General features: G+C 42.7%; 1 protein-coding gene across 11 annotated transcripts in view; it reads right to left on the bottom strand.

Annotated features, from left to right (window-relative positions):
• Positions 1–20982, bottom strand: part of anks1ab (ankyrin repeat and sterile alpha motif domain containing 1Ab) — a 46010-nt gene that overhangs the window by 21861 nt on the left and 3167 nt on the right. For 8 of the 11 annotated variants that reach the window (XR_004613792.1, XR_004613791.1, XR_004613790.1 and 5 more), the window contains exons 2-3: positions 10061–10133; positions 3354–3469 (exon numbers count right to left, since the gene is read on the bottom strand). Coding sequence is in view for 6 of the 11 variants with exons in the window: in XM_034584776.1 (XP_034440667.1) it covers positions 3354–3469; positions 10061–10133 (189 nt within the window). In the remaining 5 variants the exon portion in view is untranslated. Of the gene's footprint in view, positions 1–3353; positions 3741–4195; positions 4683–4772; positions 5280–10060; positions 10134–20982 lie in introns of those variants that run through there. The other 3 variants (XR_004613793.1, XR_004613794.1, XM_034584778.1) reach the window with 3 other exon arrangements.

Here is a 20982-nt window from a genome sequence, read left to right on the forward strand (position 1 = left end):
CGGTGCAACAAAGCGTGACGCCGAGAGAGAAAAAACAAAGACCAGAAATCATTTTGAATCTTTGACTGTAAACGAAACGTGTAGGCCGCCAAGGCCACGAGAACAAAAAAGCCACGGGCGGCCCAATTCCGGCAGCATGCAGAGACGCGCAAAATGATAATCATCGTGTAAAAATTATGAGAATGGGCACACAGCTCTTCATAATTTATGATCCCTCAAAAGCTGCATCTCAGAGCAATCGTCGCATGCAAGGGAGCCGACTCGTGTGAGCGCCCGCTCTCTGCTCGGGTAGACGGGCCAGAGGAAAGTTTCCAAAGCAGCGCTGTAGATCTTCAGCTGTGACAGCGGCGGTTCAGTCGAGCCAGTACGAGATCTCTGCCACTGCAGAATTAAATGGTGGATAGTTCTCATCCTCCTCTGGACGAGGAGGTGAAGAATCGAATTAGTGTTTACGCTGTTTTTATTTGCTTTAATGTGCATCTAAGACTCACGCACACATCTTCTTCTGCCTTTCCTTGTGTCGTTTTTATTACATAAACGCACTCAAACATGACACTGACTGGGAGACGAGCCACAGTATACCGCCCTCTACTGGCTCAGCCGTCTATTCTTTGCAGCGAATCCCACAAATAAGTTCTTGTGCTGGAGTTCGGTCAGATTGATCACATCTGAAGTGAACGTGACAGAATCTAAAAGGGCACAATATTAAACATTCACAATGTCTGCCTCACTACTCTGACCTTTCCCTTTTGTTTGCAACCTCCACAATCCTTGTAAATATCCAAGGGTAATTTGCCCTGTGAGCCTCATGATTTATCTCCTTGATCCATCAAGTCCGGCTGACACATTAGCCGTGGCATGAAAATGAGCATCAGAATGCCAAATGACCCACAGTCCTCATCACGCCGCTGCCCCGCAAATCCTCTTCAACATACAGTAGAATCTCACAGCCGAATTGTACTGACAGGAAGGATGATTTGTTTGCTCTTAGATAACTATTCGCTAGTGTCGGCCAATACAACTGCGTGTATGCATAAAGTAAGATCATAAAAATGTGTCAGGCAGTAAAGACTTCAGGTCCATTTAGAGATATGTATATTCTTTAAATCTTTCTTTCTTTTTTTTTATGTGGGTCTTCACTTTTGTTTTATATGTGTCATATCAGAAGAAGATGTATGTTTTAGTAAATTGGGTTTCTCTTGTAATCTCAAAAGAAATGAACCAAATGCATTGACGTGATGCAGGAATAAAACATATATGCGTGTTTGTCTATTTGGTTTGTTGTTTTTAACTATGTCATAAAACGATAAGCAGAATAATGAGTAATGGCAGAATTGAATTTATAGGATTTTTCTAGTACTTTTTTCTGACACATTTAATTAACTTTAGGTTAATGAAACAATCTCATTTATTCTGATTATAAACAATTTCCCATTTTCGCTATCTTTGGCACAATATAATAAAAGAAAGTGAATGTTTTTGTATCCAGGTGAACTGGTGGTCAAAGCACAGACCATTTACTATGAAAGGTAAAGGATGATGGGTTCAGTTTTAGCTCAGGTCCTTTGTTGAGTAACTTTCTTCACCTCCCTCTCTCCTTGTTTCCTTCACCTATGTAATGCCAACTTATGAATAAAGGCATAATATATACTTTGTTTCTTCTGGAGAATTTATTTTTAATTCCTCATATCTAAAATTAAGCTTCAAAGCATTTTTACAGTTAATAATAAAGCAAAAAACATGAACAAAGAACTTGACCATGAAATTTAGAACACAGGAACTTTTCTGTTCTCTGGTGAAAACACTATTGTTGCTATCTGTGTTACTGTGCCGCAGCATTTTATTACCTAATGCTGGATATATACAAAACAATAGTAATAACCTAACATCTGCTTGTGAGTCTCCCTGGATCAGTCCAGTTCTAATCCATATCACAAACTGTTGCCTCTTTACTACGTCTACACACTATGACTGTGTATTTTACTTCTTCACGCTTGGCGTCACCTCATAACCAAATCACAGACTAAAGATGTTTACCTGTTCAGCCCAGTAGGAGTGATCACATGCTCGTGAGGCCGTCCATCATGTATTTATCTCATTCTTCAACCAGCACGCCTCAACTGAACCACTTAGTGAATTCAACATCCTTCCCTCGGAGCTCACTGCCCTCACTTAACTGAGCTCAGCTGTGACAAACCGGTGTAACATATAGCCCATAGTGCTAACGCAGCGCTGCGGTCTGACAAATGTCCGAGTGCGCCCTTTGGGGGCGAGTTATTTACAGTGTGCAGCACATGTTTTTTTTCAGAGTAACATGTCTGCGGGATTGGAAACATAATGGTGTTTTCAACAATCACCGCCCAACGCAGTATCGGGTTGCCACGCAATGTTCTTGTCGGGAAACATGATAACGCTTTTAGTCGTTATCGCACACAAGCTTTGAGCTGCAGTTAAATGAAGTTATCAATATGTAATCTGACCAGGGAGTTTAAAAAATGGAAAAACATTCGTGCAAACTGTGTCGATGACTTCCAGAGGCAGTAATCTTTACAGTCCCCGTATGGGTTTGGATAATGCACTTACTTCTGACATAATAAATCTGTCACCAAAATAAACGTCTGCATGCCAACGTGTGGTCAGAATCCAAACACAATGATTACACGGGATATAAATATCGTGTTAAAAACATGCTGCTGCAACGGAATCACACATTGTGCAGTTTGTGCAAGATTGTCTCAAAAAGCAGCACGAGCAGAGCACAAAGCATGATGGGTAGCAGATTAAGGGAGATTTGGCGAGCAACCATGCAAAGTCTATTTAGAATAGACTACAGTGTGTTAAGATAAGGGATTGTTTGTGTAGTGTAAGCCTTAAGATTAGGGTTAGGGTTAGGGTTAGCTGAATGTCTCTAGCTCAAGTCAAGTATCTGTAAAGCAGAGGATCCAGTATAAGGGAAGGAGATGACTGTAATAACTGGTACAGTAGATGAGATAGCATGATTGGGAATGCTGGGAAAAAAAGTTAATGGGTTTCGGTTGTCATTTGTCTTGCCATTGATGACAGCCCATGTTCTTTAAAGGGATTCAGTGAGGGGTCATAAATCTTAGCAGGGTCATGCATCGCACAGAGGTGAAGGGGAGTTATGAGGGGGGGGAAAGAGGGGGGAGGAAGACAAGGGGTTCAAGGGTGAGTGTGACATAGGGAGGGAGAGGGGGGTTGGGGGGGTTGGAGGAAGTGAGAGACGAGCAGAGCGGTGACATAAAAAGACAAACGCAGCAACGTTGACAGGGGCAGAGGCAGAGTGATGTAGAGTGGACCCGACCCCTGTGGATGACGTGCCGCAGGTGACTCACCATGAATCGCAGGTCGTCAAAGCCATTGACCAGGAACTTGCTCTCGTACTGCGGCAGCCCCACGTGCTCCAGCCACTCTCCCACCGGCTGGTCCAGGGCTCTACCGCAGGCCCCATCTGCCGAGAGAGGGAAGCGCTTCAGCAGTGAGAAGCCGTTCAGCCGGTAGCAGCGGCACTCAGAGGACGACACATGGCATTGCCACATCATCCTCGGCCAGCAGAGGCAGAGCCGAGTGCAGCAGCACAAGGTGGGGTGGGGGGGAGACAGGGTCCAGGCCGGGGGTGAGGGGGCTCCCACGGTACAGGCGGGGGCCCGGCTAAACTCAAACACGGGAGGAGGATGGGAAGTGCTGCGGGGCCCAGCTCAAGCCCTGCAGGGGGGGGGGGGGGGGGGACTGACTAGGCTAATACACACACGCTCGGCTGTTACTGTGACTGACTGGAGATGTCAGGCGAGGGTGGAGGTAGTGCAGGGGAGGAGGCCCATCTGAAGCTTGGTACTGTTAGTTATGTTGGACTGAGCCACTACGGCATCTTCCAACAAACAGGGTTCACTAAACATTCCTTTAGTGAGCAGATGAGCGAGAGTAAGAACAAGTGTCTGGCTAGTCCAAAAACATGACAATACTGAACACCGCAAGTCAGGGAGGGGGGGGTAAAAATATTAGGCTGAGGGAAAATGGAAATTATTTATCACTACATCAGACATTTTCATACATCACACATTATTTACTCTGCTTAAAACTATCCCCCGTCATTTTCTCTAAAATCACTCCATCAGGGTGTAACACAGAAATATTTCAGTTCCCCCAAAATGAATTTGTCAGGGTTTTCACCACATACTTGTAAAGCTCTGGCTGAGTCCCATGGCTTCATTGGTCAACCTCTTTGAGAGCTAGGACACGGCTCATACAATGAAGGTAGCAGCATTCTATAAAGTACTGTTGAGGTACTCGTGTTATTTATCGTCAAGGGACAGCATTTGTTTTAAATCATGTTTACTCCACAGTCACTAGAGTCAGGTAGACATATTGTAAATCCTGCAACCGAGACAGAGAGAAACGTTGGCTTTGGGATTTCCACAGTGTGCCGATTCCAAACTCCTCAATTCATGGTCAAATCCAAGTATAGATTCCTTGATAAAGCTCCGGGAAAGCTGAGTGCCAGTGGGAAAAGGCTTGGTGTCCTTGTTGCTCCCTGTGCTGCCCAGCATTCACACTCTTCCGCAGGCGCCGCCAGGAAACGTGCCTCTCATCTCTCAGAGCAGTAAATCCAGAGGATCAGATCCATCAAACGGCAGGTGAGCCTCTTGACTCTGTAGCGAGGATGACTGCGGGAGGACCACAGTGCGGGTTAAAGCCAGCTCCTCTACCCGAGGCGAGCGCCAACCTCCCCCACTCCAACTCACGCCCCAGCCCACCTGGTTCTTCTCCTCGCTGGGTGCTGCTAGCAGCCTCTGTGCTCAGGGCAGAGGTTTGCTGCATCCCCTGCCTGTCTGAGACATGCAGGCAGATGCAGTCACGGCAGCTGCTCCTGGCTCACACACGCTAACCCCCCCTCACTGCTCACAGGGCATAACGTCCTGACGCCGGCTCGACTTCTACACAGGAGACCACGATCTGATCTGCCTCAACCTCAGCGACTGCCGCCGCGTCCTTCCCACGTCCACGACAGCCGACAGACTCAGTGATCATCCCCCCTTCTCATCTGAGCAAATCTCTTCAAGCTCCTCTTTTCAACTCCCCCCCCCCTTCCTCTCTCTCGTCTCTCTCTCTCTGCTTTCTGTCTCTCCCTCTCGATCTCATAGCCCCATTCCCATACGCTGTGTGATCGCACTGCAGGGCTGCCGTATGCTGCCTGATGAAGTGGGGTGCTTGCTCCACGTAACCACCTCTCCCTCACTCTCCCACTATCTCAGCTCCCCTCCCTCTGCCTCGCACTCTCCCTCACTCTGTCTCGCTCCTCGCCTCTCGCTCTCAAACGCAGATTCAGAACACAGTCTCTGTCTCCTGCCTCATCGTCTGTCTCTCTACCCCTTCCCCCTTCTCTCCTGGTCCCCTCTCGAATGCACTCATACTCTCTGTCTGTCTTTAACTCCCCCATCGCCACCACCTAAAAACCCCTGATACCCCTCCTCGAATGGAAGGAGAGGTGGTGCATTGATTAGAATTGCACAGAGGCACTCTGTACTTGGCAGTGGAGACAGGACACCACCATCAGAGACAAGGAGCAAGCCCAAAAACCACACTCCTTTTCTGCAAAGAATGTAAATGGATGACGGGGACCCATCTTGTTCTGCAGGAGGAATTTCATCCTCTTTCTTTTTGGGCTAACATGGGGTATTGAAACAAAGCCTCCGCTTATTAGCAGATGGCTTTACTTCATTTACATCTTACTTTGATGATAGGACGAGGGGGGGCAGCATTGGTTCAAGTCGGTAGAAGTCTCTAATGCACGAGGAGAGGAAGAGGACAGGAGAGGAAGAGGAAGAGGAGAGGAGAGGAGAGGAGAGGACAGGAGAGGAAGAGGAGAGGAAGAGGAGAGGAGAGGAGAGGAGAGGAGAGGAGAGGAGAGGAGAGGAGAGGAGAGAAGAGGAGAGGAAGAGGAGAGGAGAGGAGAGGAGAGGACAGGAGAGGAAGAGGAGAGGAAGAGGAGAGGAGAGGAGAGGAGAGGAGAGGAGAGGAGAGGAGAGGAGAGAAGAGGAGAGGAAGAGGAGAGGAGAGGAGAGGAGAGGAGAGGAGAGGAAGAGGAGAGGAAGAGGAGAGGAAGAGGAGAGGAGAGGAGAGGAGAGGAGAGGAGACACACTTCAGGTCCATCTCCACCTCATCCAGTCATACAGCATGACAGAAAAGAGGCAAATTCCATTATGCCCTGTACTTCCAGATGCTCGTGTCACATCAACCATTTTTAGAGCTCAGCTGAGGCCACTTACGGGAAATGCAAGTGCGATGATTAAAAAACTCAAGATACTTTTTTGGGGACTAAAAAGACCATTTGACTCTGAAAGAACTGGTACTTCAGCACCCACCTATGTTGGGGCTGCTTATCTGGGTACGGCTGTAGGCAGGAGCGTAATTATGCAGGTTTTTTCAAGCTGCTCGCAATCACCTCACACATTCCCAAACGGGTTGCCAGGCCGATCGGTGAGGCCGTCAGGGGCGAGGCGAAGCGATGCCAACAGAAGGAGGCGAAGTGAAGGGCTATTGATTGGACCTCCTACGTAATTGGCCGCCTGCTCCCGCGTTGCTGTGTGGAGCTAACGATCAGGTAAAAGGCCAGGTCAGGTCTCCCCGTGACCCGTCAGTCATCGGCCAGGGCCTGCTCTCATCATTCGTGAGCAGGAGGAGGAGCTGCTGTCAGATTCGGTCCGGCCGAGGAGAAGAGTGACGGAGAGAGGGAGCGAGAGGGAGAGAAAATGAGCGGAAGACAGATAAGAGGCAGAAGAGGACTAATGGAGGAGGAGGCGATGAAACATACGGGTGAGATAAAATTCACCATCTTATCTCGAGGAAGTAAGGAGGATTGAAGTGGACTAATTATGATTCACTCCAAGATCCCACAACTCCTCCTCCTCCTCCTGCTGCTGCTCTTCTCTTCCCTACTGGGCCTCAAACCAAAGTGAGCCCTTACACCACAATATCCAGACAAAGACTGTTAAAAATACCAGCCACCTTATCCAATTACCTCCATACATTTGGGACAGCAAAACCTCCCACAGTCGTAGGACCTAATTACTGAATGACAAGAGTATCCACTGCTCCTCCCTGGGGGGAAACTGGGTCACTGTCTTATCCCGTGTTAAACAGGCCGAGCCATCAAATCTATCCAAGTGGGTTTCTGCACCTTTTGAGCACTGAGGTCTAGACTAGACCCCGAGGAGCAGCCATCAGCAGCACCTATTTACAGAGGAAGAGGTAGAGGTTGTGCCTGGAGAAAGCCGAGCCTCTTTATCGGAGCAGGAGGAATGAACAAGCTCCTTGTCGACACACACAAGCGCAGGAGAAAATGAGCCGCAAAGCTGAATTAATTCAGGGGAAACTGAAGGCGGACTCTTTCCCTTTGAACGTCAATGTGTGCCTGTACACAAACCGGAGCCGATGCCTCCTGCGTGCTGTTAGCTGAGCTCTCTCGCCGCTCCCTCTCTCTTTTTAAGCTCATTTACTCAGCGCTCTGTTAGCGCACAATCGAGGTGCTCGTGATGGACACACAACACAAACAATCTCATCCGCTAACGTGCAAAATGGCACAAAAATGAGGGGCTGGGGTTTTTTTTTCACAGCCACAAAAATCTGATGTTCAGACATAAAGATGAATTCATTGGCTTCCTGGTTGGAGTGGGACAGCACAGAAGGGAACGGTGCATGGAATGGTTTTCACACTTATATATCTAAATAAAATAAACTAAATAAAGGTTGGATGAAGAGCGACCATTTAGTTTTTCATATTTGTGTAAACCCTCCTTCTCTGCCTCCTCTCCTGCTTTTTTCTCTTCAGTAAATTGTTGAGAAAAAGAAGCAGAAGCTCTTTACCAACGCGCGCAGACAACAAAAGCAGCCTCCGGAGCTACTTATGCAGAATCTTCCTGTGAAATCTGCGAGCGGCTGCATGACTCAGCTGAATCTGGGACACTTTCCCGTGTGCCGCTCCTCAAACGAGGTCTATAAATAGCACACACCTGTACGTGAAACACACAAACAAACAAACACCATATTTCCCTTTATGTAATCACACACAACCTCGGGTCTTAATTGTCAGCATAGTAATTAATCTAAGAACGCGTGAGTGTGCTTGAAGTCAAGTTACAATTAACACCATGGAAACCAGCTTTGCTCCCGGGTCGCTCAGTTAATATGTATCGTAAAATAATGTTAACGATTATAAATGATTTTTGTTATGATTTGAAGCAGCCTGGAAGGAACTGATGTAAATTAACATGATGACGTGAGAGATGTTAAAGCAAAGTTAATTTACAAGTTGATTTAATTAACTTTGTTCAGAAGTTTGAATGATCGGCTCCTTCTTTTTTATTTTGTGAGGAACATTTTGTTTCTAAACGGTTCCGTATAAATTCACTTTTATTATAGTGATAATTAAATTGGGGAATGGCCGCTGTTATCTTGACACTAAAGACGTCAACTTTCTTCTCGCCACTCATCTACGTTTCTCCTTCATTAGTGAAGTCAAATTCTAACATATGAAATCAGGAAGAGAGTTGATGGAATGTGTAGATTCCCTTAACGTTTTCGGTGCTCAGCACTTAAATTAATTGGTTGCTTGGGTCAAACTAAACTCGCTTGCATACACATCCACTGTCAGACTTTTATAATGGGCTGACAGGAAGACGATATGTAAGGTTAAACTTAATTATCTCATAATGACAGTTTTAATTCTTCTAATTCCAATGACGTTTCTTTGCTTTATGCATCCTCGCTTTATTCAAATTTATCACATTTTACCAGTTCCACTGGCTCTTGCACCTCGCTGTGGTCAGCAGCTGTGTGGTCAGTGAAGCACACTGCGCCAAATTATTGAGAACTTTATTCAAATACATCTTGTGCAGTGCTGGGCAGACCCAGAAAAAGGCTGTTACACAACCGTGTATGATGAAACGTCCTTATGGCGGAGGATCTAATGGAGGTGGGTTTACACTGTATCACCTCAGGAGTGTTATCTAAACACACTGAGCTGATGCCAGCTGGCTTCTTCCTCTGCACTGCCGGAAGGACTCCTGGTGAAGCGTACTATCAGCTCCGTCCCTATAGAGGTTTACATTAACTCGAGAAAACAGGAAAATATGACAACGAGGGGAATTTAGAATTACGTTTGCCATTAGCAATGACGTGTCAAAGAAATAACAGCCTGAATCTGTGTGACGTATGAGGACAACAACGCTACAGTCCATGTGTTTGTGTTTGAATAAGACTTAATAAGACATAAATGTATTCAGGTACAAGGTGTAAAACGTTTGCTGCCAATGTTACATACAATTCCTATTCAATAAAATATATGGGACTATCATCAATGCAGCACCAAGTCAATTAGGAGCTTTATAAATGGTTAATGACTTAATTCCCCAAACCCCAAATTTGTTGTTTTGCGTTACCAAACTAATAAATTACGTACCACAAGTTCAGATCTCTGGGAAAAACTAGAATTACCACCCTACTGTTGTATGGCTCTACCAAACACTATATATGTATAAAACATTCCAGACTCATATCAGGTCACTGAAACCTTTAACCACTGAAATCTAATCAATGAATCTTTATGTCCAAGTGACAACTGGTCAAAATTTGAAGAAATTCCCTGAACGTAGATCTAAGATTTCTTGAAAACATGATCTGTGAGGTCACTGTGACCTTGAACTTTGACAGCCGACCACAAAAATCGAATCAGTTAAATTGTGAGTCCAAGTGAACACTTGTGCTAAATTTGAACGAATTCCCTTGAGGTGTTCCTGAGATATTGTGTTCACAAAGCAAACAAATCTTATCAGTTCATCATTGAATTCAACTGAATGTTGAAATGTGAAGAGATTCCCTCAAGGCTTTCATGAGATAAAACGGGATGGAGAACTGACGGACAACCCGAATACATAATAACTATAGTCCAATGTCTGTTGCCGATCCAGCAGCAGTAAGTCAGTAGACCGAACTGCGCAAATTGAAATCAATCATCGTGAAAATAGAAAAAGATGTGATGCATTACCTGAGCTCTGTGTGGGCTGTTTGCTCTTGGACGTTTCTATGCCTGCTCCAATCAGGTTCATGATCTTCTCGATCTGTAAAACAGAATAAGAATGAAACATGAAATATCAACATTGATTATTCTCACAGAACAAAGAATGAAAAAGATTTCCCGCGTTGAAATTCTTTTCAATTTGACAAACGCGCATGAAAACTCGTATCCAACCCTCCTCCATTCTCACCAGAGCCAAAACTGTTATAAAAGAATAACACTGCAGTAATGGCACTGGGTGAGGAATTACAGCAGAGAGCTGCTGCTGGGAGTGTTGGGACGGAGGTGGTCTGCTTTGCAATGATGGATTACAAGTAACAGCCCGACGTGGACAGCAATCCAATGACTAACCCCGGCACTCAGCGAAAAACACAGCAGGCTGATAAGATGAATTACAATCGGGAAGCTTTTGAAAAGTCCAAATTGTGGAGGCCTGCAGGAGAGACCCAGGTCCCGGCTCACACCCAGTGAGATTCAGATCTGTTAGGGAGCATTCGATTGCCCTCTCAGACCTGTATTATTTAAGCTTCGCGGAATAAAGAAACAGCTTTCTGCAAGGTTAAGTGAGCAGAATGCTGCATGCGGGAGATTACACAGCAACTCGCAGAAGAGTTGTTTAGGGGCTCAGAGCCAGAAATGTTTATTTAAGTAGTCTCTGACTTTCCAGGAGACACGAAATACATTTTCATGTTGTTTATTTTCATTTGTTTATTGTGCTGGATAACTGAATAGCAGCTCCAGATAAGAAACGGGGCTTTTGGTGCCAGATGCAGGATGTGTATATCAAGAGAAGAAACTGAAAATATAATCAGATAAGTTATGAATATTGTTAATCTTTTTTGTTTTGCACCAATACACTGGATCAGTATCCGCCTCAATACTAGGGTTAGTGTTTGATAGTATTTTTTTAATCATAATTCACTCATCAAATCCTAATCCTTTGTTCAACAATCATCATTTTCGGATAATTAAAATAATTTATAACTTCGATGGCAGCAGTTGAGAAGCCAGAAATGATTTTTAATCACAGCTAGGAACTTATCATTCCCTGTAGCTACAACCTTCAATTAGACATGAACAACAAGGGATATAAAATATTAACTGTAGATTATTTGATTCTACTGACACACATTTGATATATTTTACATAAACCCTGCCTCCTCTATGTTAGTGAACGGGACATGGACCAAATTGAAAAGTAAAAAATAAACGTGACATTTTTTTTCTCCGAAGATAGGGTTAGGGTTAGTACTCATGTTTCTAGTAAGTTTAGTTTAAATTATTTATTTGATGCTATAAAAAGTTCAGACTCCGGCTCCAAATGACGTCAAAAGCACAAGATGGCGGCCCCCATATCTGGGATACTTCACTTTCATACAACCAGAGGAAGTGGAGATGCGTTGTCCATCTTTATATAAAGTCTATGATCGGAACCAATCCTATAACCAATACTAACGTTATAAAGCAGACGAGGTATTGCCCATGACATGGCCAACATTTTACTTCTTTACACAAGAATCAAAATCAGTAGAGAAACGTTTGAATCAGTTCATCCCGATCCGACGCCTCAGTTGATTAGAAACAACCGTGTTGAAATGAATCATTTACAGCAGTTCTGTCTCTGTTCGCTCTTACACAAGGATTAAATTCCCCTGATCCCATTCTGCCCAAAGGAAATAGACATTTCATTTAAACTGACATTTCCTTCAAGCACCCAATGTCATACATCTTCAATATATATATACACACAGTAGTACATTTATTAGTCATGATATTCCATCTCAAGGAAACAGTCTGGGGAAAATTATACGTGCGACACGTTTGAATATAAATCAGGCTCATCGCAGGTAAAACGTAAGCAACTTGTCTCCAGAGCGATGCCGCGCTCCTTCATGCTTCAAGGACAACAGGCCCCCGTGCACTGAACAAATGTAGCCTTCACCCCACTATAAAGAGAGCAGACTCTACATATTAATGCTATTTGATATTCGTTGGCTGTTGCAGGAGGGGCGTGACCCCCACGTGCATGTTTTGACACCTTTGAACAAGGCAATTAGTGGGATGGGGGTCACCCGCAAATTTACGTGCAACCTTTTGCAAATCAGGCTGCTGGGGGAACTAAATTTAGAATCACCAGAGGAGTGTGTTCACAATGAGCAATGGAAATTTTGTGAGCTTGAAAAGCTGATTCTGCTTTCAATGGTGACACCAGAGACACAGCCAGGCTTATTTGATGTAATATTTAGTGTTTGAAAAAGCCCTATGCACTTTGCTCGTGGCATCAACACTGTAGAAAAGCCTTGATTCATTTGGAAGTCAGGCACGTGGGACGCATGGCATATGCCTCTAGCAATGCAGACCTCACATTACTCTTTGAATTAACCCAGTTACATTCTATATCTCACACACAGACACACACACACACGCACACACAGACACACACACTCACACACGCCAGGACAGCATTACATCTAAGCTTAAGTGTACCTTTATTAAAACCTGTCACCAAAATGCTCCTTCTGAGGAAACCAGCTTCATCACAGTTAAAGTGCGGAAATATTTCATAACATCCTGCACATGCAGCCTCATTCACTTGCATATCACCGGCTAGAGGTTTGGCAATGAGCATGAATCTATTACCTAAAGGGTTCTCCAGGTTACAGAGCAGCTTTTACAACCTTCCGCCAACTCCCATGAATCAAACAGTTATTCTAAACTCTTAGCAACTTAAAATGTAATTGATAAAATACTGCGTTATACATTTTAGGGATTCCGCACACAGCAGATTGTCTCTCTACAGTGAACTGTGGACATGTCCTGCACGCTGATGGGCCACTCTTACTTTTTACCTCTGGACATTTACACTTCCAAATTAGCTGCAGAGATATTTAACATAGATTAACATAACTTTGAGTTTAAAAATAAGAAAGTTACTGTAATTAAACCACACCAACTACTTGTATATAATTTAGTTTATTTATGTATATAATTCTGTGTTATTATTCTGGGTCTTACACAATATGTCCTTGTGCACTGTGTTGCACAATGTTCTGTTCTGCAGCTGCTGTAGCACTTTGGCCCAAGACAAATTTTCCCCGGGGGGACAATAAAGATATATTTGATTTGATATTGTCATAATGCCATTTCAAAATGACATCATCATGACATCATTATTAAATGATGGGGATGGGGGGAAATCAGTATCCAACTGTATGATCATATGTTATTTATAAGCTTTATATCAGGTCTATCGTCCTATGAGATGCAAAAATAATTTTATTTTTTACATAATTTTCTGACTTCTTCTTGTTGACCTTTGACCCATCAGCTCCAAAAGTTAATCATCTGAATCAATCCACCAATCCGTGCATATGCTGTCGAGTTATTTCCTGTTCAGGGTACAAATAATAACACCTACATGATTTTTAGGCCTTAGTTTATGATGCTGTTAAGTAGCTCTATGTACTAGGAGCTGTTTCTAATATCAATTAGAAACAGCCCTTATTGAAAAAATACATCACTGCACTTGAGCGTGCGCTGACATGACATCATGTAAATTTAAATTATGATCAGGAAATTGAGTTACGCATCGACTTGTCCTAATTGGACATGTTTTAAACAGGAACAGGTCCGGTTACCTTGACCTGAAGTCCACTCGTCAGTGGGAGTTAATTTGACACAAAATGTGTTTCTGAGGGAACGTCTGGGATCACGAGGGAAATAATCAACTGGATCTATTCACACTGAAGTGTAATGGATGAAGCAGTTATTATGCACATGGGACTCGGGGCGGTTATCATTAAATCAGTGGAGTCTGAGTGATGGCTTCCTGAAGAGATGTACATGTTAATGCAGGTGGATCTGCTCTTCACTTCCTGCACATGCTGCAAAAAACATGATCTATTTTATTTCATCATTTCAAGTTCAAGTCTGTGAAAGGGGAAGGTGAAATCACTCTGCCTGGTTCTGAAGTGTTATTAATTGACTGTCCTTGGTACCAGTGTCATTCTGCATCCTCTCGAGTTCATCGTCACTTATTCTGCATTCTTTGGAAACAAGTAGTTTGCTTTCTTTAGAGGATTATAAACTTTTAAAATCTAAGTTCTAAGATCTAAGACTCATCTGCAGATAGCTCTTATAGAAGTGATAGAATTTATGAGGTTAGGATGAGAGTCCTTGGCCGTCAGTTGATTTCACTCTATTGGTACATATACCCTTCGCATTTATTTAAGGTCCTAAGAAAGCTTTGAACCCTGGAAAACGGTCAATCTGGCCTCTTCCAACATCCTGAGACAAAAAAGCCTGTATAAAAATGTTAAATATTATTTACTTATATAATAATAGTTTACTCGTATAATCCTCGTGATTCAATAAACGTTGCATATAAATTGTATCTGGTTAATTTCTGTTTAAATACTTCCGGGTGTAGGGCGCCGGCCAAATGAATGTGAATGGTGGTCCTGAAAGTTTTGGCAACCATGTGACCTGAGTCTGCTTTTTAATTTGTTGTTGCAGATTTTCCTTGGACACTCCCACTTTTATTTACAGCCAATAGGTATTGATTTACATTTTTTTTTTTTATCTAATGTGATTGGTTGACCCTCGTTGCCGTCTCAGGTCACTGGGTTACGTCGGCCGCGAGCTGACCGGTAAACACACGGTGACTTCAAATGAAACTGTGGTAAAATCCGGTGACTTCTTTGAAAAACACCTCAACAAGAGAAGAAGAGGATGAAGGAGCTTGGTCCTGATTCACAGATTCAGTAACAAGTGATGAGGACGAGTTAACGTCTTCTCCTGCTCTTGTTATGAGAAACAGAAGAGACTCAGTTTGGAGAAAAGTCTTTTACTGCTTCACCTGAAACATCTCTCTGAAAACTGCAAACAGCCAGAAAGTCGCCACAGTCACAATGAAGCTACACTTCTGATGCAGGCTACAGGACTGACATATTGTGTTGTTTGCATCTTTTCCTCTGGGAATCAATGTACAACAGATCGTTGGGTTAATCCAGTGATTTTCAACATCTCACACTTTGCTTGTTACTTTATAGAAGGCCCCATGTTGGCCTGGAATGTGCCAGTGTCTCCCTGAGTCAGTCAACCTGACAGAGTTCCTCTACACTCATTATTATTATACCTACACTCATTACATGCATCACCGCCCCCTGAAAAATAAACAGAATATATAGATATGACTCTGTTTCAAGAGAGACAATCAGAATGACTCAATTATTGTAAAGCAGGAAATGGAATATTTTAATGTAATCAGAATTAATCTGAATATTTCCCAAGCTGCTACATAAGCCGAGGCACATAGATAGAGGGTTAAGACAACTTAGTGGCAACAATCTGCAAACAGCAACTTGTTTCTATGGACTTAAGTACTCGTGTGGTTTTTACTTTCTTTAACATGGTATAGTAGAGTATTATATTGGTGGAGGTATGTGCTCTTTGATTGTCCTTCTACTTACCTCTAGAAAGAAGATTATGTTTTTAACCCTGTCCATTAGTTTGTTTGTTTGTTAGCTGCATCTCACGAAATATGCTTGACAGATTTTTATGAAATTTGGTGGAAGGATGAGTACGAACTCTTATTTCTTACGTATTATTCTATCTTGGGTACTAAGATCGTCATATTTACTTATAGGAAAACCTATGTTACTTGTGAAATTCAATTATTTCATTTAGTTTGACTGATAAATTGGCCTGCCAGATATATACAGGCTGTTATTAGCTTTACATAGATTTATCAGGACCAGTATTCCGTATAAGTAATGTAAAAGACCCAAATAAGAGATCAAGATGGTGTCTACATAATTGAATTGTAGAATAATTTCATTGATCAGTTAGTGAGATGATCAATTCCAGCAAGCAGTATCAGCAAAAGTGATTTAAAGCACTTCATCCTGTATTCCAACTCTGTCATGATGAATCTCTGTCAATAACGAAGTTCAATAAATTAGCAAATGTGGTACAAATGGTCGTGTTTCCCATACGCACCATGCTTATCTAAACTTTTTTACAGACTTTATCATCCTCACAGTTTGAAGCATGAGCTGTGAATCGTGCTGTGACTTTGGAGCACCACTGCACATTCACAATGAAGAAAGAAAACTTTTTTCACCCTGTCAACCTATGAGCTGCTTCTCAGTTTCATTAGCGGTTGCTCCGAATCAACTTAACGATGAAAGATTTATCGGAACTAGTGTAAATACATGACAGACATGGAGTTCTCTCATTTTGTCACTTTTCCCGAGAGAGAAACCTCGAAACCTAGTTTGTAAAGTACGGAGCTGGGACACGAGACGTGTCTTTTGAGGGATGTGCAAGTTCAATAATTTCTGCCCTGTAGTAATAGAACGACTATGTCTTATTCATTCAGCTTGCATAGTAATTACAACATGCATTTTATTGTCCAGTCATCAACATATTACCTCATAGAGACAGTGGAGAGAGAGTACAGTATTGTCTATGAGTCAATAATGGCCTGCGAGCCCAAAACAGAGCAGATAATGGAAATGATAGCTGAATATAATAAAGGAAACTAAAAGGCTGCCTGCTCGACTGGCGCTGGTCTGGAAACCGGATTACTGCCTAAGTATCATTGTCAATAAAGACAGATGGGCCAGCAGCTCCACACCACAAGACCTAAATCACATAATTCTACCCGGCAGAGCTCACGATTAGGGCTGTTTTTCATCGTTGTGACAGTTTTTAAAACCATTCGAAAATAAAATAAAAACACTCAGAGAACGGCGACAGTAGAGTCAGGACGGACTGCACAGTCTGTAAAGTGCATCATATACTGTTACTGCTTTTCATGAGGATTCCTGAACCCAGCTCGACAGGCAGCGTGCCGGAATTGCGAGTTAACGTCAGATCACGTCAGATTATCATAAATTTAATTCCTCCCTGTGTCTATTTTTTTTTTCACCTGTATGAAAGAGGAATTCAGTTCTTTATGTGACTGAAGGATGAGGAGGAATTTTACATTTTAAAAGCTTCATATCGACTTCATTTGACAATATTCTGCATGAGGAACTGAAATTAATCAACTGTTTCTGTCACTTTTGAGCAAAAAATGTAAGAATGCCAAATACTTTCTGTAAAACCTGGAATAGTTTTACCTTGGTAGTTTTCTGTGGAGAGAATATTCACAACATCTGCAACAACAAACTAAAACATGATTAAGGACGACCACAACTTTCCATTGAAACATAATAAAAATGTTGACACCCACTTATATTGTGAAATATGACCTTTTTTCTATGTGATCAAACTTCTAAAATGCAGAGTTTAAGTTGTTATAATGCAAATGAGCCATAACAGAACTTCTCCTAAAAAAACATTATGATTTAAATGAGAAGATATCTGACAGTTACTCTGATATGGACACGATTCAAGTATCTACATTTGATACCCAGCCCCAGACGTTATTTTATTAGACATTCACCCCCCCTTTCTCTTGATGCCTTTAGTTGATCAAACCCACCACAACTAGTCCTGCTCCATTTGATGCAGAAACTCCATTGACACATCAAAACATGCGGCTCAATCAGGAGATGCTGGGAATCACATTTCTCAGAGTCATGTCAGGAGATTTCCGAAACATTCAATGTTTAGTTTGCAGCTTTTCTGGGGAGCTGATACGAACAGAGTCGGAGAAGCTGTACAACAGATCTGAAAATTGTCTGCATAACTTTCCCTCACCGCCACAAACTCTTCACATATCATATTTTGCCAGAGCGTAGCCTGAACAAATTTGTCTTCCGCAAAATGAAAGTATTTAAGCAAACAGACTTATACATTTTCCTCCGTGAGCCTCAGACTGCAATACAAATGAAAGAACATGATTTTTCAGAGAAAACCAGAAAACTCTATTCTCCACATTTTTGACACCAGGAACCCAAAAGGACACAGATGTGTTCAGGAGCGTCTTGCAGCGCGCGAAGCGTTAAAACTCTGGTGATAACCGTTACAGACCCAAACTGAATAGCAGGAGTTGAAGACCGAGCACTGAACCAAATCTCACTAAAGTCTGCGTCTCGGGGAGGAAGAAGCTGGCGGCGTCGCCATGGCAACCCGGAGCTGGAGTCGACTGCAGACAGCTGATGGACGTTTAGTCATTAACGGCTTCTCTGCTCTGAGCTGTTTACACACATGCGACGGGCGTTTCTGGCACAACACACATGGATTTACGCACATTTCAGTAGTTTCCACTGGAAAAACTGTTTCTGTGCCGTTTCAGTCTGTCTGCAGCTAATTTCAGCCGGTGGGAGGAAAAACACACACGCTTGGATTTTTCAAAAATAAAAATCTCCAAAACGGTCACACAGGCTGAACAGAGACAGACACAAATATGTGAAGAGACAGATGGACAACATGCTCATAATATAAGGTACACAACACAGATTCCTTTATAAACTACAATCAGTTGAACACATATCACTGCAAATTAAGCTGCACCAACTTTCACACACAAATATCAGTCCTCTAAATGTGCCTGATTTTCTCATTAATATATGTGAATGATTCCCTTGGAAATTGGTGAACATTTAAAACAAATTAAATCTCTCAACAAAAAACATTCTCGCAGCCGTCACAATGGATCGGCACCAAAATTGAACGGGGTCTTTCTTGGTCCGTGTCGCAACCTTCCATCAAGTTTTGTAGAAATCCATTCAGTAGTTTTTGTGTAATACTAGTGACAAACAAACCAATGAACAGGGGTAAAAACATCTTTGTGAAGGTAAAACCAACAACACAGTTTATCTTGAGCTTTCAAACACTCCGCAGCTGTTCACCTTCAACCTCGCCATAGACAGAGAATGACAGTAGAAGCAACCACCACAACTACTGGAGGATTTAGTTTGTGTGAGTAATAAATGTCACAACTAGAATGACAATCCCTGGAGCCCACACCTCCACCAAGGTCCAACACGCCCCTGATAAAACCACAGTTTATACAGTCACTAGATCTGGATTATTAAACACGTCTGATCCATGATTTATTCCCTGAGATATCAAGGAAAATGTGGAACATAGTTTTTGCTGCTAATCCTGCTAATCCTGCTAATGAACAAGCAAATATAGACAAAAACATAAACTCCTTGGCAGAGGTAAAAGATTATTGCTGAATGTAATCACTCACCCTTAAAATTTCGAATATAAATGTTACTGGTTGCCATTATGTTTCCTGCAAAATGCAATTTCCAAATGCAAAGTAGTTCTTAGTAAAAGCCGGTTCGAGGACCTGCTACGATTGTGATGCACAGACTCAAGTCAACAAAAATCTGTTCACTAGATAAAACAATACAATCATTGTAATTTCACGACAGCAGGAATCCACCTCAGCTTTCCCCATTGATTTGGCACCCGAGCGGTTCCGCACTGATCCGGTCCTGGCACGTGTGAAGTGACGGCACAAACAGCAAAGTGGAGGCAGAGTGGGGTCGCTGGTGTTACACCTGGTGGGAGACGCTCCAGGCGTGTGACAGGTGAAACAGGCCAGTGCCCCCCCCCCCCCTCACCCTGCCCCCACCAGCAACATCACCACTGCTCTCATATTCATGTACCACATCTGTCTAAGCAGATCTCAGGATGTGTTCACTCTGCCGTAGCTCTCTATATGAATTATGAACCAGCTTGCACGTACTTTAAAATTGTCCCTTTTTTATCAACTGGAACCACCAACACGAAAATGTTCTTTCTCTTCTTCAATTAAACGAATAGATGCGGAAAACTAATTTAGTTTTTTTTTAAATCCTGTCAGGAGCTTTGCTGCATCTTTTTTCCACACTATCAATTTCAAAGTTATTCTATTAAAGATGTGCATGAGCCACATGCCTTTAAAACAACTGATGAAGACGTAACATTATAATAGTATTAATAATTTGATGAGGGGGTCCCGGTCTGAAAGTGAAGATGCACACTGGCTGCACTTTGAAAGCTTGCATGTGTAATGACCTCTGGAATACATCTGGGAACTTTAGAGTACTCACACGAAAGAAACCGCTCAAGCATCCGTAACATGCGGTTGTGTTAACCTTTGCCTTTTGAGTATTGAACAGCTGTAGAGAAGACGTCAATCAACCTTAATCATGTATGCCATTTCTATTCTTAGTAACACGTGCAACGCTTACTGAAATGCAGGATTCTTACGTAATGAGGTTATTTGCGGTATTGCTCTTAAAGGGAAAGTAAGAATTCACCTTAAATTAAATAAACATACTGAAGAAAGAACAACCACATGCTAGAGGACACCCTCCGAGATTAGGTGAGACAGCAGGACTCAGTGTCGCCTCCTACAGGGCTGAGAGTGAATGTTTTGTCTTTAGGGTTTTTACACAGACTGTTTATAAAGATAAACATGACAGCTTCGCAAAGTAAAGCCAAATCATCTTGATTGTCCCGTGGTGGCTGTCTGCAGTGTAGGTCTAAAACCCTGCCTCCTCCATGTTAGCAGATGGGACATGGACCAAAACTAAAAAGTCAAAGTACATGGTTTCTGTCAGATTAGGTCAGTTCCCTTCACACTGCTGTATGTTCAAGTGATAATTTTCCCGCCAAGTTTGGTTTTATTTCCTTATTTGGTGCAATAAAACTGGGCTGATAGGTCCTGATTGACAGCTACGTGTATTTATCGCAGACCTGCACCATAATCACTACTGCGCTGACTTCATCAACAGGAGGAAGAGGAGACTCATCATCCATCTTTATTTTACGGTCTATGGGGTTTTTCCATTGTTCATTTCTAGTTTATTTACGTTTTATTTAGGAGTAATGAAACCCTCAGACTGCTTAATGTATAGACACCTTACCTTTGCATGCTCGTTGTTGAGATGGTCATAAAGACATCAAATTCACATTATTCATATTGTTTGTAACAAAAA

Source organism: Hippoglossus hippoglossus, chromosome 5 (assembly GCF_009819705.1).
Source record: "Hippoglossus hippoglossus isolate fHipHip1 chromosome 5, fHipHip1.pri, whole genome shotgun sequence".
NCBI classification, from domain to species: domain Eukaryota; kingdom Metazoa; phylum Chordata; class Actinopteri; order Pleuronectiformes; family Pleuronectidae; genus Hippoglossus; species Hippoglossus hippoglossus.